We start from the raw sequence: 26316 nt of genomic DNA on the forward strand, positions 1-26316 counted from the left end.
TGGGGAATGTCAGCATCAGGAACATATTATATTCACCTTTTGGTAATGCATTCAAACCAGAGACTTTGTCTTCATCATCTTCTACATGTCATCTGATTAAATAGATGCATAGAAGGCAGTTTAAACACCTCCAGATGGGTAAAATATTGATGTAAAATCAGTGTCATGACTATTAATAACCCACTGAGCGCCCTCTTGTTTTGCTGGACATCTCTGGAACTTTCTGGAGAAATAAAACATCATGTTGCAGAAGATTTTCCAACATTTGCTGTGTTGGTAATTACCATCATTTTACCATTACATTACATTTTACCATTCATTATTTACCAAATATAATTACCATCATATCCTCTTCATCATGATCATTAATGTTGATGATGAAGGGGAGGAGTGTTGGTTCAAAATCTTAAAAACATGTTCAGTTTAGTTTCATTCAGGTAACTGGGAGTCAAGAATATTTCATGCCTAACAGAAGGAAGCGTAGTTTTTGTAGGAATAAAGATTTCCAACAAGTATATTTAATTTGCAGCCAACTTTCCCTGAAAATGGGTCCAGATCATACAGCCTGTAGGGTTCCCTTCATGTGTAAGTCGAGGTTTCAGGTTTCTCCTTTCCTTTTGTCACTAGTCTGTATGATTTCAGCCTGGTATTAAAGGATCACACAAATAAATCACATGTTCCTGTTTAACACAGCCTTTTTCTGTCTTTTACAGATTCCCTTTGTACCCCAGAGGGGAGAGATTTCACTTTGAATATGGTGTCTACTTACTCAACAAGAACATTGCCCAGGTAATATATGCAGACACATTCCTTACACACATTTTCCATTTATGCATTGCATTTACATTAAAACGCTGGGAAATGTGATGACAAAGTTGAAACATTTGTGCTTTGAAACAGTTTAGTTTTAAATGTACTTTATAGTTTACGCTGTTTAGTGCTCACAGATTGGCTTGCTGTCACTTTTACACCTCGTCACCCTCTCAACTCTCTGCTTCATGAATTATGAAAAACACTCAATGCCACATTTATTCACATATAATATTTCACTTCACTGCAGCGGTGTCTTTAATATTATTTGACTTTTTATTTAGTTTATTTATTTTATACAAATATTGTATTTTAAAAAAGTTATATGAATATTTGTATAATATAAATATTCTATAAGAATTTGTTTAGTTTCTTGTCATGTTTATCACTGAGGTAAATTTTATAATGATGTGTATATATGAAATTTTGTACTATTTTTGTCTGTTATTCGGTGAATGGCAGTGTATTTGGTAATTCTTAGAGTTTTTTCCTTCCCACTGTCGCCGCGTGCATGCTCAGGATGGGGGATTAGATTGAAGTCATGACTCGATGCAATCAGTTGGTTTCTATTATAGGATATGTATGAATTGGCTTGAAATGATGTGTATGTTGATTCGTGTATGTAAAGTGCCCTGTGACAACATTGTTGGGAAGTGATACTATACAAATGAAGCTGAGTTGAATTGAATTGAATAGAAATTCTCCTAATGTCCACTGAAGTGGTAAAATTGCAAATATACCATCCCCACCTATGAATATACCAGAAAACAGCTTTAAAATAGATGTACACTGTAGTGGAGATGATTCATCAAAGGGTTAAAATAACGGCCAAAGTTATTTTTTTATAGTTTATCTTAAAAACAAAAAAAAAACCAAACAAAAAAAGAGAAAAAAACCCAAAATACGTCTGTATCTGATTGAGTATTTACAAAAACCTGGAAGAAAAATGACTAAAGCCATTATTTTAGGAGGTTGATGACATGTCGGAAATGATCAATATCGTGCGCAGACCTGAAGATATTTACCTCTTTTCTTTATTTAAGTTCAATGATGATCATCTCCTATGTTCAGCAGTTCAGCAGCTTTTTCTACCTGCATCATTCTACACGATTAATGATTTCCTCCTGTGATTAGGTGTAATCATCTAATTTGTAATCAGGATGATTGTGGTGGTGTAATTGGCAGCCTTTTTATAAGCTCTATATGCAGTCATGTGTGAATGGCATGAACAGGAGGTGGCTGAGCACACAGAGCACCACTGCTTATGACAGCCTCAGAGGATGGCTGTAGAGTCTCGTTAAAGGATTTTGAACATCAGTGAAATAAAGCTGCATCAGACTTGAGCTGCACACGCAGTAGGCTACTGGATGGTAGGATCAATTCATTATTAGCGTTGGCCTTTCATGTGATTTGTTGAACTCGTGACCTCACTGTGCTCATTAAAGTGCGCCTAATGTGTTGACCTGATGACTTTCCATTTATCCCTGAGACATTTAGCACTGGCTCTTTTTTTTTTTTTTTTTTTTTACAATTTGCATTCCATTCCCTGTTTTCCTCTTTGTCCAGGCGGGAATGAAGGGGCCCTGCACTGAATAAGGTGGGGCAATTAGCTTTAGCAGGTGGTTGCATGGTGCACCATGGTGCTTCTCATACCATACCACAAGTCTTCAGCTTCTATCCAAGTCTGTTATCTTCCCACCTGTGTTTAACACTTGGCAAAAAGTACTAAAAGTAGGATTTTGTGTCAAGTATAAAGGAACTTTGTGTTTTTTTTTGTATTTATCAGTGAATGAAAGATCAAATCAAATCAAACTTTATTTCTTGAGCACTTTTCATGCCACATAGCCTTCACAAGATAAAATCAAGTCATAAGGATTAAAACAAACAGTAGATAACACATCATTTAAAAGCAATTAAGACACAAGCTCTTTCTACACACAAGGACAGAGAGCAACTACATCCCCCATACCCCCACATTCCCCGAATAACATCATTCCCTGAATACTGTCTCTTTAACTGAATGCAGGTACAATTAATACAACAGAAAAAAATTAAGTGATAAAATTCTGACTTGATGCTGATGTGAGGAAACAATATCTAGGGATCCATCTACACTAGGAGCCTGTCCCCTCATGCTCAGAGGGGCCACCGCCACAGCAACCGCAGAACTCCCAGGCAGCCAAGAGCCCAACCTGCAGCCATGAAGCTGCAGGGCCCCGCGCCACCCAAACAGTAGCAGTCGCCATGACAACAGCCCCCAGACCAAACAGGCAGGGCCCCCAGCATGAAGATGAATTCAAACAAGAGCTTTGCACCATGAAACTTTTACTCTGGCTACGTAGGTATGTCACAGTTATTACATCATCAAGTAGATGACGTGATTTAGGAAGATTGAGATTCTTTTCTACATTATTATTGACATTTTTTTTATTTTGTCTCAAAAGAGATGAGAGACATCCTGTTGCTAAACCCCCAGGCTTTACTACAGTACAACATTTACTGATACCAAATATTTATCTGAAGGCATTTCACCTTGAAAATGCAGTTTAAAGCTTGTTACATACTCCACGAGAAGGGAGAACTTTGTTCTCTGGAGGTTGAAGAATAAAAAAAAATATATATTTTTCGTCTGTTTCATTCATACTCCTCGAGAAGCTTCACTGGCAACAGGGCGGGTTTTACAAGTGGCTGCATCTGTGTCTTAATGCTGCATGTTGTAAAAATGTTTTGTACTTTCTCAACATCTCAATCAGCTGTTTTATCAAAAACAAACCATTTTACCTGCATCAACAAAAATGCGGAGCGACGTCTTTCCGCTCCATGCTTTCTGTGTTTACCACGCCCACCTCAAATTTTCGACCAATTGCACAATACTTCTCGGAGCCCTACAAGAGTTCTGCGAGCCTGATGTGTCGAGAACAAGCAGCAACCCCCGGCAGTTAAAAGTGAAGCCTATACGGAAGTGGATAAAACTGCAGTTTCCCCTTCATCCACTAGGGGCTGCAAAACAGAGGAAATCCCCGTAGACTCCCATGTTAAAAAGGCCAACTTCACAGCAGAAATAAACATGTTTACAGCCTGGTTCAAAGGTCCATTTTCGGTTTATAGGTCAGGTTTACCTTCATGACAACTGTGGGGGGAGTGAATTTTTTTCTAACTCGCCCATTTAAAAATAATTTAATCTTGGAGTTAGGAATATTTAGGGGCGTGTCCTTTTGATTGACAGGTACCCGATCTCCCGCTTCAAGTCAGAAGAACGTTGAACAACCGCGGTTTTTAGCCGCTTAACAATGTGACTTAGCTTTAGCCCGCTTACCTCCGTTAGCTGGTTAGCACCTGATATCTCGGGGTTAGCTCGGTTAGCTTTTAGCTACAGAAAGCTCGGAGTTCGCTCGATGTCAATCATCCACCATGATGCTCACAGCCCCCCTCTCAGCTCCACCTCTTTGCCCATATTTGTATTTTCCAGGCGAGACAACTCGCATGACGCTGCCAACGTGGCGACGGTAGGAACCGCCCACCGAGCTTCAGTACAGCTCTTCAGAAACCTATGAGTGACGTCACGGAAGCTCCGTCCATCTCTTATGGTCGAGAACAGTCTTCAAAAGCATCCATGAGAGCAAAATGACATAATTTTCTTCTCGAGGTCTCAAGATGTAACAGGCTTAATAACTATTCTGATGGGATTAGTTTTACCTCGGGACCACGTGTAATAAATATATTGCCCCCCCCCCCCCCACACCTATTTATTCTGAAGCACATTCACACAGGATAACCAAAGTCTGAGAATTACCCAAAACTTACAGACATCTACCGGGTGTGATGTAGGCAAACGACTGGTATAAAAGGAAGTTGTTACGTCTCAACTCTGCAAGGGGATGTGAGGCATAACAAATGAAAACTGCGGACAGCTGTTAACATGTGAATATCTGAGAATTTATTGTTACAAGTGGAGATGGGAACAAAGAGGTGGCAATATTACAAGTGTTGGGTTAAGTGTAGCTGCATAAAGAAAAGACTGCTACAAAACAAAAACCATGAAGCAGCTCCAATAGCTATGCTTAAAAGCCAAAAGTATTATATACAAATACAACCGAAATACTTTTTAGCCCAACACATTCAAAATTAACAAAAGACTGTTTATAAATGCAACAGAAAGGAGACAAAAGGGCTTTAAAATACAATTTACAAAAATATACAGAAAGAAAGCCAAAAGGGCTTTACTTTGGCTATGAAAACAAAAAAAAAACTACTAGGCAAGAGAAATAAACAGAGAACACAAAACCAATCCGTTTTAACACTGCTGGAAGAATCACAAAACCAAGCAGTTTTTAAGCACAGAAACAAAAACTACTAAGCAAACAAAATCTACTCAGATTACCACCACCGACCAACAACAGAAGCACACACTCAAACCCCACGGATTTCAAGCCTAGGGCAGGCTGTCTGTGCCAAATAGTTGCCAATGAGTCCACAGCTGCAGCCGGTTTAAATCTCCCTCCAATGTTGCTACAGCGTTTTTGATACATCCGGCAACCGTCCAATCAGCAGGCAGGGAAGAGGGGGCCAATCCTCAGATGGTGACGGCACACAGGAATTTGAATACAAAATGAAACAGCCATTAAGTTGATTGACAGGCAGCCGTAACAGAAGTCTTGCCCAGACCGCTGCAAACAGTAAATTATTCTGACTATGAATTGCAGTGCATGAAGTGATCCCCCATTTGCGCCCTGCGCTGCTCCTTTTCAGCCTTTTCTTTTTATTTTTGTTAGCGATAGCGTCTTGCTGGTCCAGAACCCAGAAAGCTGTGAAAACACTCCAGTTCAGCTTCCAGTCTTCGCCAAAATGGAAATAAAATGTGTTCAGGAAACAAATGCAGCTAAACACATATCAGATCCTGTCTGTTTCTGACCAAATCACAGAGATTTCTATTCACATTTATTCATTTTCCTAACCGTTTAGTCCGATCAAGGGTCGCGGGGAAGCTGGAGCCTATCCCAGCAGTCTTTGGGCGAAAGACAGGGTCCACCCTGGACAGCTCGCCAGTCCATCACATGGCCACACAGAGACAAACAACCACTCATGCTCTCAGTCACTCACTAAGGACAATTTAGAGTCACGGTGAGAGGAAGCTGGCGGACCCGGAGAGAACCCACGCATACAGTCCACACAGAAAGGCCACTGTCCAAACCTCGCCCAGCCCAACCTTCTTGCTGTGAGACCACTCTGCCACCGTGCAGCCCCTATTCACATTGGATTAATATGAATATAATTCAGGCTTATTTGTATAGCACCACTTCACAACAGTGTCATCTCAGGGCACTTTACAGACACATCAATTCCAGAAAATTTATAATGCATAGCCTCGTGCAGGAAAACCAAAAGATTGCATCAAATCTGGACTTTGATCCAATCCCCCATTTTGAGCATGCATGAGGTGACAGTGGACAGCATTATCACAGGACCTCAAAGTTCAGCAAAATATAGTAGGTAATTTGCAGTGGAATTATTACTTCCCAAATTACCTACAAGGCTGATTCAAAGGGGATTAACATCACTAGAAATCTTAACAATTATTGTAAATTACATGTAAAACTTATCCTGCCAGAACAGGACTTAGTCTACTGAGTTGTAATTCACTGATTTTGTTCCAGACAACATCAAAACACATTTAGACAAATGAGAGCTCAATAACTATCTGACATTCCATGTACATTTATTATTGTTCTCGTGAGGTACACTAACTTCAATAATAATACAATCCTCGGATTACGCAATTTTCGATTTACCTCGTTTTGACTTCACAACGCTCATTAAATAAATACAAATTTAAAAAACAAATTGAGCAAGTTTCCAACTTACAAAGGTCCGCATAAGCTCTTACGACACATGACGTGGAGGCTGAGACGACCCCTCAGTCCATTTATAGTTATTTTATTTTAACTGAAATATCTATTTCAATTGCCTGTACTGTTTTTCCATTAATATGATGTGTAATGCGTGTATTTAGGTAGTTATTTATTGTTTAAGGGGGTATTTAATGGTAAAAATCCAACTTACAGAAAATTTCATGTTAAGCCACGCCGTTGGAACAGAACTTGTTCATAAACTGAGGAGCACCTGTAATACGGTTGTTGTCAGCATCCATACTGATAAACTGTATTGCTATAAACACTTGCATGAAGAATGAGGTGTGCACTCCTGGTGGACCCAGGCTCCTGAACGGATTTTCATGACCTTTAGCTGATATTTTTTGCATAGTTTCACCAGCAACGACAAAGACAAAATAGGTTAAGAGAGTTTTCCTTCTATGTTACAAGACATGCACTTGTCTGAGTTTTTTCATTCTTTGGATGCTTCAACATCTGTTTGATATCTTGGCACTTATCAAAGAGCACATCAGCAAAAAAAAAAAAAAAAGAAGAAGAAGAAAAACAAACTTCAGAGGCCCCATCAGTGTGCATCAAAAGAGAATAACTTGGAATTGTGCTTTTCCAGTTTAGGTGCCACAGCATGTCGTACGGAAATCAAAAGCTGATTTTTATGTTTAATCCTGGAAGCTTTTCTTTGGTACTGAGTCATCTTAAAAGTGAACAAGTTAATTTTCACAGCTGAGGAATTCCACGGCTGCATTGCTGGAAACACTTCCTTTGACGAATGCAAGATTTAATCTGTAATACAAACCTGAAGCAAAGTGATGGGAGGGCTTGAATGGATGTGTTGCACTGCACAGGGTCAGCTAACTGTTTCATTCCTCAGTTTCTGCATGAAGAGCCGCTTTGCACTTGATACAGGACTTAACATCTGCTTGTTGATTTCATTATAAAGACTGCATGAACCCATAAGTAATACCTTTTCAACAATTAAAGCATCATTAAGCTGTTTGAACAGCTGAACCACTGATTTGCACAACAGTAAATATATAAATGACTAATGTGAATCAATGCATTTATCTTCTATGACCATTTATTCCATTTATTATAAGTGACCTCTCCAGGGCAGAACACACCTTTGACAGGTCGTTTGTTATAAAGTTTACTTTTCTTTTAATCTAATCGTCCCTTTGAAACCTTTTCATTCAATCTAAATCTGGTTCCAGGACTTTTTTTTCTTGATTATTCATTACTGCTGGAGTTCTGGAGAACATTAGAGATGCAGTCGCCTCAATTCACATTCCCACCTTTTAACCTCTGTCCCCTGTAATCCATGTTTGATCAAAGCCACACATCATAATCTTAGCTCTCTGAGATTTCAATTTCATGAATCTCAAACATGTGTTGCCATCAGGCTGCGTGCTCACTCTTGCTGAAAGTTTAATTTGCCGGCTGATAGAAGGCACATGTAAGTGGCTCGAGGAGAAATATCCTTGATGGAAATCAGCATATCTCAAATTAAATCTGATATAATACTGATGAAATTATTGGACCAGAAGGGTGTCACGATCCATGCAGAGGGGTCTTTTCAGGTATCTGAGAGAAAATGGGGTTATTAATGTAGTTATTTATGTAGAATCAAATGTCTAAAAAAAATCCTTTTTAATATATATATACATATATATATATATATATATATATATATATATACATATATATATATATATATATATATATATATATATATAAAAGGAGCTTCAAAGGAATCAGACTGCTGGAGATGAAAGATGAGATTCAGGCCACAGGACGTCCTCACCAGCGTTCATGAAACTTCTGCAGAAAGATCCAAACTTTATGTTCTGAACCCAGGTGGAAACAATCTGCTGTAACTCAGGTGGGCACATGTGAGGAGTGCACGATAACTTTGTAAAGAGGAATCTGGAATGATGAAACAAGGGAGGGGCACCATATTGTACTGTATTGTGTAACTCTCCTTCAACTGTATAATCTCATGAAAGAAAGTACAACACAATTAGTTTTAAGGCTTCATGGGTCGTGACACAAGATGCAGTCATCGAGTCATAAAACAAGGTCAGTACAACCTTAGACGGACATCGCATTACACAAGTACCTACTGCTTCCATAAGATGTAAGAAGGTACCGGTTTGCTTGTGAGTGTCATCACATGAGTATATAAAAGACATATGTTGCCGGCTCTTTTTCTGTGAAAGGGTACAAGACTATTTCTAAGCATGTCCAATGTCCTGCAGTGAGAAAATTTATTTCATTTGACAATTTATTATAACATAAAACAACAACAAAAAAGAAATAAATAAACCCAAACAAAGCAATGCAATAGTATGTGTCTTGTTCAAAACTATTGAGAATATTCTGAAGTTCATTAAATTCTACATATTGTCTGTCAATTACAATCGTATTATGACATGGTAATCACAGTACAGTAATAAAACGGCCATTTTGTGCGTTTGCGCCATCGAGCGGCGGAGATATTTTTGAGGTGGCAACCTGGTATCTGCTGCTGTCTGCAGACACTGACTGCAGAATGGATATCTGGACTGACCACGATGGACAGTAGCCCACAGTTTTCGTCTATATAATAGGATCCCCATAAGTCATCACTCCGTTACAGCAGCAAAGGCTGTTCTTCCTGGGCTCCAAGACAACACCATACTATGGATAAGAAACAAATATTACAAGAATTATTACAACAATTTCCAACTACCTGAAACACATGAATTACAAAAACAACAACAAAAAAAAAACAACTAACAAACATAAGTTATTTATGAATTTACTTCAAACATTTAAAAGACAAACAATAATCATACATTAATGAACAGACAGAAATAGTAATACATAAATAAAGCAGCAACGACATTTTCTTTCTACATATCCGAAAAGGCTGTGATGGAATGGCAACCTGTCCAGGGTGTACCCTGCCTCTCACCCAGTGATTGCTGGGATAGACTCCAGTTGCCCTGCAACCTTTATTTGATTTGGTTAAGAAAATGACTGACTGATATTCAAAAAGGAATGGGAGAAAGAAAAAAACTTGTGCTGTCCCACCCCACATTTAATGAATAATAAAAAATCAATATCAATTTCTCAGTCAGTATTATATTCCTAATGACAAATCATTATCCTTTATAATAACAATATTCTAAGCCATTATAACTAACACATACATAACCAAAGATAAAACGGAAGTACCTTAATAACACAACTAAATAGTAACACCCGATGATAATCTAACACCCTTTACATTTATATATATTCATTCATTCATTTTTTCATTCAATATCCTAACCGCTTAGTCCAATGAAGGGTCGCGGGGAAGCTGGAGCCTATCCCAGCAGTCTTTGGGCGATAGACAGGGTACACCTTGGACAGTGTCGCCAGTCCATTGCAGGGCCCTTTACATTTATATAACTTGTGAAATCATTGTAATCATTAAAAACAAAAACAAAATGATGACCGATGAAGGTTCCTTTACTGCCAAACCTGAAGTTAATTTCTTTCTCATGTTAGTTAGGCATTGGTTATGACTGGTGCGTCACCTGCCTGCACACGTTGAAATTATGTGTGTATTACTCTTGAGCTCGTATTGCTCTTTAGCATGTCCCAGTGGCTACCCCAATTTCATAGCTGTCTTCTGAAAACTAGAATAAAATTATGTATTTGAACCCCAGGAAGAATAAAGTTAGCAACATGTCTGATTTAATGGTATAACTTCAACATTATTGTTGCGTCATCTAAAGTGTAGCATCAGAATGTCTCAGTTTCTCAACTCAGCATGAACTAAAACTTCATCAGACATCGTTCTGATCTGCTGTATGCACAGTTTCCTTATTCAATAAGATAAACAAAAATAAATGTAATATTTCATGTTCTAGTAATGAAATGGAAATTGCTAATTTCACGCTTTACAAATATCTATTAAGGTTAGACCTAAAGTCAAGATGTTTTGCGTGGCAGGTCTGCGATTGGTCACATCTCACAACATCTCCTAAATTAGACATTTATTCTCAGCTGTCCTTCACCTCTTAGTCCAAGGTCAGAATGTCTGATGCTTTGAGAAACTGCAAAAAACTTGCGTTATTTTTAGGGACACATTCACATCAGCCTTTTTGATCCGAATGCTCTTCCGTTTACTTAGAAAGTCTGCGTCGCTTGGGGAAAGGTGAATGCGACTTGATTTGATTCGGATCAAAGAAGTAGACTCGGTCTGTCTACAAAATACAGGTCTCGGTCTCTGTAAGCGCATCACATGCAGGCAGCGCATTATAAAAAAAAGTCACTTCCTGCATTAGGCGAAGTATTACATTGTTGGTAAATACATAACAATCGCGTTATGGTTCCTCTGCTTCATCTGTTGTTCATACTGCACTCATTGTTGCAGTGTTTATTTCTGCAGCATACCTGTATAAGACAAAAAAAAAAAAAAAAAAACAGTGATAGTTTCGTCTTCATATTTAACTCGCAATGGAGTTTTCTGGAGCTACATTATTCTAATGGTTTGGCTCACTTGACCGAAGTGCAGCATGAACACAATCTCCCCCCCCCCCACAACTAAGCTCAGTCCCCAATCGGACCGAGTCTAGTGGACTATCCTGATGAAAATGCACCCTGAAACTCTCCAGGACTCAGTTATAGCGTCATGTAGTAAAATGCACGACGGTCAAGATAGAAAAAGACTGAACATGGCTCAAACATGTCGTATCAACTGGCAAACACCACGCTGGAGGATTCATGATTTGGGCTTGTTTTTCAGCGACAGGACCCAAACATCTTGTATCCACTGACTCAGCTAAAGGTGTTCTAGAGTCTAATGTGAGTCCATCTTTCCAACAGCTCAGCCAAAACTGGTTTTTGCAAAAGAACATTGATAGCTGAAAAGAACATTGAAAGAACAGGATAGCTGAAAAAGAAAAGAATCAAGGTGTTGCAATCACCCAGTGAGTTTTGGCTTAGTTTTCAACTAAAAGAAGGATAATGTAATGTGTCATGCTTTTAATCTCAGGTTGTATTTATTTAATCTGACCCTTTTATTCTAATAATGTTTCTTTTCTTTTTCTTTTGACTGTTCTGTTGCTACAAAGAGGATACTCAGAACCTCAACGTAACCTTTGAATATCCAGAATAAATAACTAAATCACTTTTTGTAATGCAGCTGTGCAATATAAGAGATGAAAACACATTTTGCTTTCAGCTGCTCAGGGGAGCATCAGTATTTTTACAGGGTAAGATTTCAGCTTACATTCAAAGCACTATGATATTTTCCATGTGTGCCTCCCTCGTTCTATCATAAGGATGACTTATCAGGTTGACTCCAAAATAATATAATTTTGCCACATGAGTAGTCCGGCTCCATATGATAATGATAATCTACCATTATTTCAAAACTGAAGAAGTGGTTAATGTGTCACATTTGATAAAAGAGAATCTTTTGCAGGCAATACTTCTTCATCCCTCTCTGGATGAGTCCTGCAAAACTTTAAACGTTTCAGTCCCACGAGTTTCCCCCGTTCAGTGTTTTGGATCTCATGTCACAAACGCTCAAGTTTAGAACTTAAGCCTTTGTAATTTGTGAAGCAACGGAGGTTTTTCACGCTACATGCAATTTCTAGTTTTTTCGTGCAAGCGATAAATTCCTTCTACTGTTCATTTTTAACCACTTTATAAGGGAAACTACACCCTGCTTTGTGTTTTTGCTATTTTGGGGTGCGCGTAGGGAAACGGCTGCTTTCTTGACCCCAGCGTTTCGAGCCTGGCTTTCCCGTTGCTATTATAATTTACCAACTGACAGCATTTTAGCTGCAGTTATTATTCAGAAGGAAATTTTTATCTTCTAGTCTTCAGGGACCCTCATTAATTCATGTCATACAGTTGTTGCACAGCTTGTCCAGCATCTGGTTCTATGATTCAAACTACAGGTCTGGTTGCACAGCAGGCTCAGCTGACATCTTGATTGACTGGAATCTGGGTATTAGGCATTAGCTGGCAATTTTTTTTTTTTTTTTTTTTTTTAAATTAAATTGCCTTGCGTGGCTGTTTGAAACTGATACAGAGAAAGCTGGCGAAGAATCAGGACCACAGCAGGGAGATCCCGCTTTTATGTGGCAGAGGGAAAAGTTTACTTTCATACAGGCCAGTTATGAGGCCGGTGGTGAAGATGGTGAAGCCTCATGGAGCACAGCGAAAGTCAGGTGGCAACAGACTCCCATGTTGCTGCTTCAGGTTCATTTGTTTGACAAAACGGGGTGAAGGAAAGCCTCAAGGGATGCTCGTTGTTTCTGAAGTGCAGCCCTTTCTCTCCAAGCCTCTGTTATTTTCTGTGCAGCTGACTTACTCCCACCAGTCACTCATGTTTTTGTTGAAACGTTGCCCTTCTTACTTAACACAAGAGAATATGTGAGCTTTCTTTGCACTTAGCTGTTGAATTATTGGCTAATATTGCTAAGTTGGCACACGGGTCGTAACTCGGCTTGTTGTAGTTGTCCACAGGGGGGGCACGAATGTTAAACCTGGTATTCCTTCATTTGCAGAGACAAATGATTCATGTAAATGTGGCTGACTTCGAAGGAAAACCCAGCAGCACTTTGTCTGGAGGAGGGCCACGTGCTTCTTCTCCCACAGTTATCCACTTGCCTTGTTATGCAACAAGCGTGTTTGGCTGGTTGGATGACAACTGATGCTACAAAAAAAAGGAGTTTTCTCGCAAGATGCTCCTCATTTTCAGTCAGTCAGTCAAATTTGGAGTCCTGAAACATAGGAAACATGATACTGGAAATCCCTAATCTCTTGCATCTTATCCAGGTCACTTCTGGGCTCACCAATGTTTCCGTATACTGGGGAAAGTTTGTTGCAGTTTCCTTTCTCCCTAGTTTCTGGCTGTTTCCTACAAGGATCTGCAGGCAAAGTGCCATACCGGTGGTTTGGTGCATACGTCAAAGTGTCTGCTGTCATAAAAAGTGGCAACTGTGGCTCCATAAAATACAGCTATGACTCATGGGGTAGCCTTCTGTAGTTAGTGGTAAAAGGAGGCGGCAGCGAGCGGAACAGGAGCTGGTCGAATAGGCATTCTTGGTGAAGCTGTTTGGAAAGGTTGTAGGTGCTGGAGCATCAAAAACTTTCCTGTATGATTACAGGAAAGACTATCAAGAATTCCTGTTTCCCACTGGATTACTTTGTGCTCATGAAAGTGGGAGCTAGATACTGGTTTTGTTCTTATTTTACGCATCACAAAACTTTAATAAGTGCAAGCCTTTTAAATGCAAAATATCAACATTCATTTGTTTGAATTTAGTCCATCTGCTTCCGTTCACTAGCTCAGGGAAGTCTATAATAATTACAAGAAAAAGGATGAATTTATCAATGAATTCATTAGTTCCAAGTTTTTATAAGTTTAAATGTATGTAAGTTTTAGTGATGCTAATGTTCTGTGTAAGATTTGACCTTTAACGTAACTGTTTTGCAGACTAATGCACACAAATCTGAGCCGAATATGAATATGTAATTTTCACTTAACGTAGCCCTTCAGTTAAAAAAAAAAAAAAAAAAAAGTCTTTTCATTTTAAGGCTGAACCAGTGACCTCAGACCAAAGAGATGCAGAGTCTTGGCATAGCCCTTAGCTGCCATTAGCTCATCTGAATGTGCTTGGATAAAAGCCATATGACCCACACACATTCTAAAACTGAACATTACACAGCTGCCCTCCCGCTCAGAGTAAACCGGTCAAGATGGTTGAGATTCCCAAATGAAAACTGTTTCCAATTATTACTTTATTTCTTCTCTATTAATGCAGCTGTTGGAGATGTCACAAGGTTAGCCTCTCTAGACTTTGATGGAATAATGACCTTATTTTACTTACTTGTGAACCCAATTCTTCTACAGTTCATTATTTATCAGCCTGTAAGGCTGTGAATCAGAAATAGATTCATGCAGTGGTGTGTGACATCCTAAGACTAATGTAAACAATCTTAACATCCACTTTTTCTGTACTGTATATCATGACATGCTCAGAGGTTTCAGTAAGTCACATGTTCTAGATATGTGATGTGATATATCAGGTAGGTATGTGGACTTCGGTCCACATATTTGGCCATATTTTTGCCACCAGTACGGTATCTCTGAATGGTCAAAGAACTCTGTGAGATGAGAGCCTTTTTAAAACTGCAGTACCAGCTTTGATTGGTGGTTTAGCACTATTTGGGATGAGCAACTCCCTAAAAAGCACGTAGAAGAAGAAAGGACGTGCACAATCTGGTCTTGAAGAATTTTGGCATTTGATGGCCACCGTCCATGCACAACTGTGCTTTATTTGAAGTGATCTCCATGGCCATGTTTACCACTGGATGTCAGGAATATTACTATGTTTAAGCAACTTGAGCAAACAGAACCAACTTAAGCACTGCAGAAAACCTCGGCCTGTAACCCAACATCCTAAACCTCAAGAGGCTTGTATGCAAAGACAAATAAAATAGCAAACAAGGCTTTATTATTTCGTCACGTGCACTTCCAGGCTTTGCATATTGATGGGAACTCCTTGCATTTAGTTTCATGTTTGTTTATTCACTTTTCATTTTATTATTTATTTACTTATTTCTTCATGGCCTGTGTGGTGTTTGGGTCCTCTTGCATGTGAGCAGAAACTGGATCTCCAGCTTACTTCTTGGCAGGATTTTCTGAAAAGTGAAACGCTTTAAGACTTGAAGAGGTTTTCCCTCAGAAGCCTGTTGGTCTTTCTCTCTTTGACCAGCTGAGGTTTGTGGTTTGTGACTCACTTCCCAGTGTGTTATAAAGAACGTTCTTGACCAAAAATAACAAAACAAAAGGGAAAACAAAAGGAAAAAGAAGCCTTCTTGGCTATGGTGGAGTTGCTTCTGCACAGACGTCTTAGCAGACGGACCCTTCAATGTTCAGCAATCACAATCCAGTCCAATGTACACTGTGTTTAGATAAACCATGACCAGCGTTCTCGGGCTCTGCTGCTGTCCTACCCCAACGACAAGCGAAGGCCTGGAAGTCACCAGGGCATTCAAACAGCATGCTGCCTCTTTTTGTCTCCATTTCTTCATTATAGCCACACCAGTTTCCCATTTTCGATAAGTTTCCATGATAAAACACTTACTGGGCAGGATAGGCACCAGATTCTGCAGCACTGAATCCAGCTCATCAGTTTTGTTTACATTTCAGCCTAATCCCAAAAGAAGAAATGAGGTATTAGACTTTATTTTATTTTTTTTAAATTTGATTTATTTATTCATGCCAAAGTAATAAATGTCTCATTTTCTGTGGGATAGAACAGCTTTAAGTCCTCAGCTTTGATCATTGCCTCCCGTGTGGAAATGTGCTGCACAAATGTTCCTGCAATCTAATGGAGGACAGGTTACAGAGTCTGCATCTCACCACTTTTTTTTTTTGCATTTTATCACCGTTAAGGTGCCACAACATCCCCTTAATCAGTTAAGCAAAAAACACTTTACCAGTGTACTTCACATTTTAAGCAAGAGGGGATTTGAATTTCCCCTTGGGGATAAATAAAGTATCTTTGATTTGATTTCTGGCAGGTTGGAAGGGGTTTAAGCTGACAGCGGTATGGGTTGTATTTTAAACATGAGTAGAGATTGTAGGCTGAAAGCTGTCTGTCCCACAGTTCTGATGATTAATGAAAAGGAGGAGTGGGGAGGAAATCAACCTTGTGCTTTTGAGAGATCTATCAAAAGGCTTTAAGTCATAGCCTGAACTGAGCAGTTATCATATTTGGATTGTACATTGTGTGTGTTGGATCAGAACTATTTAGGTTATCTTGATAAAATAGTACGTTTGAATGAAATAACAGATAAAATATACCCAAAAAGTGATGGTATGTTTTAAATAAATCTTTGATTTAAAGTGTAGTACAGTACGTCACAAATATCCTGAGACACATTTTGATTTCATATACATAGCAGTCAACAATGTATTTCTCACAAGTCTGACAGTAAAGGTCTGACAGAAGGTCTAGATGCATCTCTGGGGTTTTTGCTTGATTTTGATGCTCTTGATGCATGCAAGGCATCATCATTTAAAATACTCTGCTGTCGAAAGGTCTTTATTTCATGCTTCTCACATTTCCTTTCCCTTAACTGTGTCTAGGAAATCACACCTGATGCTGAGATGTGCCAACATTTCAGATAAGTTTCTAGATGGTGCACAAACACTGTTTTATGTTAGTCATACTGTGTTATCTTTGGCGTTCTCCATAGATGCGTGCGAAGAAGAGATTAGATTGTGTCTTTGTTTGCTCTTTAGTAAAGAAAAACCTTAAAATGTGTAATTTTAAAGAAAAATAAAAGTAATAAATTGTGTGTTTGACACTGGTTCTTCCCTTGAGTTTGTACAAATTAAAGGACCAAAAATGTTCAGATACAAAGACTGGACTGAAATAGCATAAAAAAGCAGAACATTTCCAAATCAAACAAACAAATACTTATAAAAAGCTGGAGAATCATCAATCAGGACTAATCTAAAAGATTACAAGAAAGTTTGGCTGCTTGGAAGGCAAATTTAAAGTGCAAGTTTTGCACAGTAATCTGTGCACGTGTATTAATGTCCTTCATTTTTATGGTAAGGAGTGGTTATAATTATTGCTTCTACTCTGCAATAACACTCAAATGTTTTGACTCATGAATTGGAAGCTACCTGTCTATGTATTTTGGCTTGAGCAGGAGGGTTGTGATGAGAGACTCGATGAGCTCAGTGCAGCCGTAGAGGAAGAAAATCTTCCGCGGAGAAAATGTATTTAGATAAGAGTTGTTTTTCTGCCTTTTAAGTGAAAGCCTGTAGGGGGGTTGGGGGGTTGTAGCAGTTTAGTCGTCCTGTGTTTCCCCAAAACTCTGCGCTCAAGCTATCTATTAACCAAAGCTGAGCTTTAATGCACACCTCTCTATGCCCATGGGTTTTCACAGCCTGACTGTGTGGTCCCTGTTTTCCGTCACAAACTTTTGTTGTTAGCTACAGCTTGAATCCAGTGCAACTTATTGGTCAGAAAGAATTGTTGGTTGGTCCCAAAAGTGGAGCGCCCTGTTCCATAAACAGATATTTACCATGTACTGCCACGTTGGGCAGACTGGGAGCATTATGGCTTTGGTGGCACCCTGTCGTCAGCTTAACCACTCTGGCTCTGATGCTTTTTTTTTATAAGAGGAGACAAGAATGGATGCTTCTGCACAGACAAATACAATGAAAAGAGGAGGCATTGTCGTCTTTCAGCTCCTGCTTTCTGTCGGGCAGAATTGGTGATTTACGAGCAGGTCTCAGACCAACTTTTTAAGTTCTGTGGTTTCCACTTTAAGGCATGTGTACGTAGCGAGGCTGTCAGTGCGCCGCGCTTATGCATGAGCTGCACGGTTTTATGAGAATTCCTTTGGACAGCCACCTATGACTTTATGAAACACTTAAGTTGGTCTAATTGAATTTCCACACTTTGTGGCTGGTAGTTCCAGGTTTGTCCATCACCGCAAAGAGGTACCAGAGGAGCTGCTGCCACTAAATATAAAATAAAAGTACACTTTTTATTCCCAAATCAATGTAAAAAAAAAAAAAAAAAAAAAAGAGACGTGGAAAACTGTGAAGTTTTTTAAGCCTCTATCCAGATAGTTAGCAGAGAAAGATGAGTTTAAAGACCATGTCCGCAAAGAGTTCTGTTGTTTATGGATATGATTTTATTATGAAGAGTCTGAATGAATAAGTTTAGACCCACAGATTGCTGAAGGGGAATCTTTGTGTATCATCCCTTTTAATCAATCAGAGCAGCCGTGTTATGATTATCTCAGAATGTAGTTTTCCCACAGGTCAAGCTCTGGATTTCTTTGGCAAAATGTTCCAGAAAAGAAAGGTTTGCTGTGATTCAGGGTGTTTAGAGAGTGTTGGCTGCACTGCTCCATCATTTACTTAATAGTGCGTCTGCAGTTTCCAGCTGTTTGGAATTTGTAGTTGAGGTCTGTTTGTTTGGAGTCAGCTACAGGACTCTGCTTTAGCATGAAGGCCTCGCTGTAGGTTCTCCTCTGTCCAATGGTAATATCTGGAAACGTCGGCTTATTTTGAAGGAAACGGGCTCCACAGTGAATAATAGAAGAGAGTAAATCCCAGCAGACAGCCCACTGCATGCGAGACCCTTTTTCCCCTCTTTTTCAAACCCCCACTGAGTGTTTTATCGCTTTCTTTGATCATACTTATGTCATTTTGTGTTACAGTATCTGTAGTTTTTGGATCCGGTCTGTTTTTCTCCTCGGTAAAGTTGAAGGAAACTGGACCAAGTCACACAAACAGAAGAGCTCTTTCTGCTTGTGGACTTTTCTGGTAAGCCAAGTGTAGCTCCTGGGGCCCCCACAAGCTTGTCATAAGAATGTCGAGGGCAGAGACCAAGTATATTTTATGTCAGCAAGTTTAGAAAAACTTGTTTGTGTTGTTAATTCATCAAACCTTGGTGTGCTGCCATTTGGGTGTTTGGGAGGTATTCAGTCTTGACTCCAGGCTTTATTGTGGCTGAATGAAATTAAACAGCTCTTAGAATAAAACAATGCTGGCCCCAGCTGGTCAGTATTTGAAAAAATATCATCCTGTCTCTGTTATAGAGCTCCATCCCGTGCCGTTCCTCTCCCCATGTGGATTCTATTAGGGCCCTTTGACTCTGGCCAATGGCAGCTTTTCATGTGAATTAACACAGCGGCTGTGGACAACAGTGTAGGATCCTTACAGGGGTACTCGGCTTTGAGTTTAAAGAACAGATGTCCTAATCTTTTAGGTTGGTTTTTTTTTCATGTTAATCTCAGAATAAATCTAATTTTCTGAACATCAGTAGTATGACACCTCAATTCTTTAGGGTAGGGTTTCTCTCCCCTCATGTACGCTTCCTTTACAAGGACAAAAGGAGCAGATAAAGATGCCGTGTCTTTGCTGTGGTGTTTATAATCTCTGCTTTAGCTTTCCCTTTATTAATGAAGCGCGTGTGATGAGTCCAGGCCTGCTGTCCCACAGGTCACGTAACCATTTTACAGTTATTGGGGAAAAGGGCTAAGTGGCTCATGAAAGCAGCTGTTAAATAAACACCTGCTCCAGTTTTTTTTTTTAAAGTTGGTTGTGAATGGGTTTCCTTTTTTTTTTTTTTTCTCATTTGGAAAGAATTAATATAAACTGTTCAAGGCATACATTCAATCTAAAGAAGTTATTTTCTAAGTTATTAGCCTTTTGTGGAATGTAATCGCAGTCTTTGTACTTACACACAGTTTAGACTTAATGTCGCCACACTGATTAGCTGAAACATGACCACTGTCTAGCTCATAACAGTCACAGATGTCAAGGTCTAGGATGTATTAAATGCCATGTGAAGAATTGTGTTTTACTGAACGAGGGATTAACATGCAGGTTTAAAGAGCTTTGTAACCTTAACGGGACACTAGAGTAGTAGGTCTGAGCTGTGAGTTTGCAAACTTACCTGCAGTGGTTAGAGACAACAACATGATGTGCTGGAACAAGTCTGATCCACAGCGGCTCCAACTCACAACTTATGGGACTTAAAAGATCTGCTGCTAAGGTCCTGCTGCCAGAGCTCTCGGGGATCCTTCAAAGCTCAGAGTTGAGCTATTTAAGCAAGCACGCAAAAGACCAGGAGCATATTAGTCAGATTTGGTCAGGACTCCCAGGGCCAACGCAGTAGATGGCCATTTTTTAAATGCATGTGCTTAAGATGTTTTTGGTTAATCCTTTAACAAAAGCTCTATTTATACAATTTCCTTGGTCATATATTTGGTTTGATTTCATATCAACTATTTTCTTTGTTGTTGCCATTCAGATCATTACTCATCCTTTACTACTCGAAGCAGATGTGTCGAAGAAGTTTTAATGCACATTTTATTGTCAGTGCAGTTTTATCTCATGGAAACAGGCCATTTTTTAAGCTAAAACATGTCTCAACCAGCTTGTTGGCTCCTGCTTTTTAGGGCAATTAGGATGCTGTCCGCAGCATCTGCGACCGCCGCTGTTAAATATGTACCCATCAACACATGTAAACATAAATACGCATGCTGTAATTATATTATGTCAGTGCACATGTTTGGCTTTTATGTGTTTGGAGCGTTTGCCTCGCAACCGTTCCAGCTGTCAGATTTTGGAGCACAGTCTCTTCGGATTGGAAAGGGTTCTGCTTCCCCACAAGGCCGTGAGCCACTGCGGCAGTCAGAAAAGTCCACCTGTCATCAGCAGTGTCATAATATATATTTTTATGTCTTCTTGTTTTCACAAACCGCAATTTATCAAAATGATGTTAAATGAAAAGTGAATGCTTGTTGGGTTATTGGCTGTGTTTTTTGTCTGTCTCACTGTTTCATTTGTCGAATTGCATTTATGTAATCTAATTATCTAAACTGTCATTTCTAGGAAAATTTGTCAAATGCGGCGAAGAAACAGACAAAAAAAGCACACAGTTGCATTGTCCTAAATTGTTAGAACCTTTAATTCACAGACACGAATGCAAAACAAAGTGTTTTCTGTGTCTTTAATCTCCAGTTTTACTGTTTAGAAAATAAAAATATAGGAAAGGCCTGCATTAAAGCAACATCATAGATGGTGTTTGGAGTCACAAATTCATGCAGTTTTGTTATGGAAACTATGGAAACCACAATGAAATGTCGTTTAGCAGGCTTTTTGGCTTAAGACACAGTAAAATACATGAAAGGAGCATGCTTAACATCCATGAATATCTATCTAAAATATAATAAACTGAATAAATGAATAAAAGCAACAGTACAAATTGAGTCTTTAAAGGGACCAGATTTTTGGGGGGGGGTTTTTGCTGCAAACAGATTAGCAGAAAGTTTAAAAATGTAATAAAATTTTAAACCTCTAATTTGCCAACTTGGTATTTTATTGAATATTATGGGTTTTTAGTGTCTTCGCTGACCAACTTTGTTGTAATTTAAAACTCAAAAACAAAACAAAAAAACTTTGAGAGTAGTAAAAGATGAAAATATTAAAAGAAATGTTCTGAAAGAATTTACAATCAGCAAATTAATTGGTAAAAGGTACAATGTAAGGGTGTCTGGATTGGGTATAAAATGAGCATCAAGCCAGTGGTTTAGTCTTTCCAATAATAACATGTCATGGCTAGCTACTTTTGGCCAAACTCCATGAAAGAACCATTCACCCCCAGAAGGCATTCATTTTTTTCCTAGAAAAGGATTTTATGGGCTAAAGACTTGTGGACCAACTATTTTTCTGAACTTAAACTGGACCTTTGCAGACGTAACAGGACCTTTTTTTCATCAACATCTGCTGGAGTACAAAATTAATCCTGGAATGGTAACATCATTTAAATCTGAAGAATCTCACCTTTCAAAGATGTGCAACATGTAGGTACTTGAAAGGGAAACTGACTAAAATAGATATTTATTTGGCTTTTCCCGCCCACGAGACATCTGGTACGAACATGTTAGAACTTAAGTCTTTTAGCATCTATGGTCCAAAAAAATCAGGAAAAGATTGAGGACATTTAGGAACATCTCAGAAAAATAGATTATTTGTGGAACACTTGATTTCCACGGCTCCGAAGTGCATAAAAACTGTCATTAAAATAATGTACATTTTCTAATTACAGTTATGTTAGTCTGTGAAGACAATTAAAATAATCCCCATTGTGATCTTGTCTCTTTACCTTTGCTGGAAAAAGGGTTAAAAACAAAAAATAAAATCAACAATTCCGTTTGCTGTATTTTATCAACCATAACAACTTTTTGTTTTTTTTTAAAAAACAAACTTTGTTTGTATTCAGCTGCTTGTTAATGGTCATTTTTTATTAAACGGCTGTTTTAAAATACCTCACTTGACCCCTGTTTCACTGCAACAACAACTTTAGCTGTGTTGTGGCCTACATCCAGCTCGTTAGACATTTAGAAACCACACATCCAACCTCACACTTTTTCCTCTATGTTAAATCAATGGAAAATCTACATAGTTGGCCTCCACAAGAGAGAGAGTGTGTGTGAGGGGCGTGTAACCACACAATAGCGTTTTGTTTCTGGTACTCTGCCTCTCTCTTTAAGTCCTGATCAGATTTGGTTAATTGGGAATGAGGTCATGTTTAAACAACGTCCAATTGGCTTTTTTTTTCTTTTTTTTTTTTTTTTTTACACTTACACAACATGAAAACTTTTGTATCCCTCTCTGTCTAGAGGTATATACAGTCCAACCATTGTATAGAGAAAGCATTTGGCATGTCGGTCTTGTATTTTACACAGATTTAGTTTTAATTGGGGGGGGGGGGGGGGGAAGAAGTTTAGCTGATTCTGTATATTTTTGCCTTCCTGTTCCACATGTCGGCTGGCAGCAGGTGAAAAGGAAGTAGAGCAAATGAGTCTTATCACTGCCAAGGGAAACTGATGAAGACCTGTTGTTTTTTAAGTCTGTGTGAGGACAGAATGAGCTTAAACCACCCATTTTAAACACAAATTACATCTACTTATCTGTTTAAAAAGGAACGGAAAAGCCAGAATTTTGCATCCTATTGTTTCATTGATGATATCAAATGTTGCATATGACAGATTATGTCTCCCGTGGAGTGCAAAGTACTGTCCCCCGTTCCAATCAGCTGTTCATTATGAAATAATCTGTGTTTATTGGCTAATGACTGCTTCAATTCCAAACAGTACAACCCTTTGTCTGTACAAAAAATGTTTTAACATCCCTAACACTATGCTGAGTCACAGTTGAACAAACCCAGATGACCAAAAACCACTCGGGGCGCTCCAAAGTAAACCGGACACAGCCTATAGTCATGCAGTACCGTGGCAGGGTTAATGTGAAGCACAGTGCCAACCAAGAGGAGAGCCCAAAGCTTTATCCTTTTGTTTGTTTTACCATTATACTACTTTTAAAAACGGCCTTCCCTTCTCAGAAAGTTATTGTCATGCTCTGCTGTATTTTGAACATGGCATTTTACAGCATAATTTGTTTACAGTCAAATTTGTCGCTTGGCGTCTGTGCCTGGAAATGTTTCTTTTTTATTTTATTGTTAGCCACATTGCAGCCAGGGTTCCACTGGAAAACATCACATTGTGTTTCATCACTAATTTCCCAATTTAGGGTAACAGAGTTTGGTATTTAATAACTCCCAAGTGTTTTTTTATACTTTAAAAATCATGAAACGGCACATTTGTACCACAATGCCTTCTTTTTTTTATTTTAAATTATAACTATAATTGTCTTTTACTAGTAAATTTTAAGAAGCTTATTGAAATCAAAGCTGATCAAGCTATCTTAATATGAATAATCATCCGAGCAGCATCATCTGGTCCACACAAACACGTGTAAGCTTTTAAAATCAGCAACAACTTAGATGTAACATCTCATACTTACTGGTAATTTCTATTTAATGTGATTGCTTGAAAGACTCTTTTCCAGTTTATAGTTTTATCCTCCGCAGAACTGTTTAATCTGTTGTATTTGACACAAAATCAAGTTTGGGTTAAATGTCTCTTTGAACACAATATTTAATTCTTCCATATTGAAGTCTGATTTATAAAGTCCCTGGTTACTGTTACAACTGTCTCCTGCTGTTGTATGGAAATGTGAGCAACACCCAAACAAAAGCCCAGCTCGGTTATTATTCATTCCCTGTATTTTTTTTATTTTTTTTTTTTTTTTAAATCTTGGCTCATACGTGGATTTAAAATGGACAGTGAAAATAAGCAGACATTTAGACAAACAGCTTTCGGCTACCATCACTCTGAAAGCAGAACATTTCTGAGGATGTTAATCAGTCCGTCAAATCCGGTGATAATACACGTATAAAATCTCAGTCGTGGCCACCGAATAAAGAGGAAACGGAAAGGAAAATAACGTGGCCATTCACTAGAAGCGGAGCGAAGTCGGAGAGAACATGTGGGCTGCAGGAAGCCAGAATAAGCACCTGCCCACAAACCATACAGTCACCTTCTTCTCTGCCAAGCTATTTTCCACGGAGCCTTGTGGAAACAAAACTTGTCTTTAAAAAAAAAATCCCCTTGTAAAATCACATTAAATCTAATGATAAAATAAGTGTGATCGTGCACTGGCTTAAAATCTAAGCAGAAAGCATTCATTGCTGCATTTACTTGCTTTATTTACTGCAACTGGGGTGAAGTTTGTTGCTTGTTTGCCAGGGCAAGCTTTCCAAACTGAGAAGAAAAAAACAATCTGTGCTGATCTGAAATGAGCCATTTCTCTTGAATAACCCGTCACTCTACTTTGCCCATCACTGTTTGGCACCAGTCGCTTTTCATGCCACAATTTATTTCAATTTCGTACCACAGTTTTGTGGTTTCCCAGAAGAAAAGCTGCGTATGCTTTTGATTTAACACAGTGAAGCAGTGAATTAGCATTACTCTAGGTGTGCAGCAGGACTTCTTGTGAGAGCTGCCATGGAGGATTGATGATCGCCCTACATGCCGATAGTGCTAACAGGAAGTTGACCCTAGAGCTGTGACATCACAAAAGGGGTCAGCTTGCGCTGGTGTCGGGTTGCTTAGGCTGACTTCAGTGTTTCAATGACAAGGGTCATTAGCCTTGAGGGCCGGATCAAGCTTCCGAGTGGGGGGAATGGCACTTCCAATAGGTGTCACTGTAGCACGCCAGACTTGCTGACCTCGTCCTCTGACCAGCACAGACTCTGCAACCACATCGCAACAGCAGTAGGAATGACCACAGCTACTTCTGACTTCCCCTCAGTGATTGGGTTCACAGGACACTAACATTGGTCTCTTGTCACCGGTGGTCTCCCTAACTGAATTTCCTATTCATCTCACACAGCCTTTCCCGTAATTATGTAAATCTGTTGACTGAATTTGGCAGCAATATGATACTCAGCAAAGTGTAACAACCAGTAATGCGACAGAAGAATCTGGTTCAAGTTAGAGCTGCATTTGAACCGGACTCGGGCCCAGTGAGCCCACCACACCTGTATTACATTACCGCAGTATGGAAGAGACACAAATGAGGGAGAAAAGAGAGCAAAAAGGAGAAATCCAGCAGAGTTAAAGGATGTTTGATGGAGTGGATGAAGATTCAGAGGGCAGTACTGAAATGGTTTATTACATGCTTGTTTTAAATTGGAAAATTGTCAGGCAGTATAAGATGTATTGCATTTCAGCTGCTCTAAAAGTCTGAAATGTAATTGAATAAGTCAAATCTCCAGAGATACTGTGTCCTAATACTACATCTCTTAGTTTTTGCTGTATTTGATCTGTCCTCTATTACAATTCTCTAATTTCACATGAGGGTTGTCAAGATACTAAAATTTCAAATCTAATAGTGATACTAAGGATGGTGCTCAATGCTGGGTACTATTTACGATACTACAGAGAAGACAAAAGACACTTTTTTTATTCGACCAAAGTCGGCAAACCACAAAAATAACAACTTATGCGATGGAAAATATAAATAAATATAAGAAAAGGCATTAATGTTGAGGAATAAATGTGTTATTTCAAAGCCATATTAGCTTAAGCAACTATAGTCTTCTCAAACTGCTCACTGTAGAGTAAAAGATATATCTCATCATCAGATAAAAAACATCAAACTAACATAAAAAACATGAAA

General features: G+C 38.9%; 1 protein-coding gene across 1 annotated transcript in view; it reads left to right on the plus strand.

The window, feature by feature from the left end:
* The window catches only part of uvrag (UV radiation resistance associated gene), a 124738-nt gene that overhangs the window by 71726 nt on the left and 26696 nt on the right, over positions 1–26316 (plus strand). Inside the window, exon 13 of the mRNA XM_079247243.1 lies at positions 714–789. Within this exon, the coding sequence (XP_079103369.1) occupies positions 714–789 (76 nt within the window). The remainder of the gene's footprint in view (positions 1–713; positions 790–26316) is intronic.

The sequence above is a fragment of the Telmatherina bonti genome, assembly GCF_933228915.1.
Source record: "Telmatherina bonti genome assembly, chromosome: 10".
NCBI classification, from domain to species: Eukaryota; Metazoa; Chordata; class Actinopteri; order Atheriniformes; family Telmatherinidae; genus Telmatherina; species Telmatherina bonti.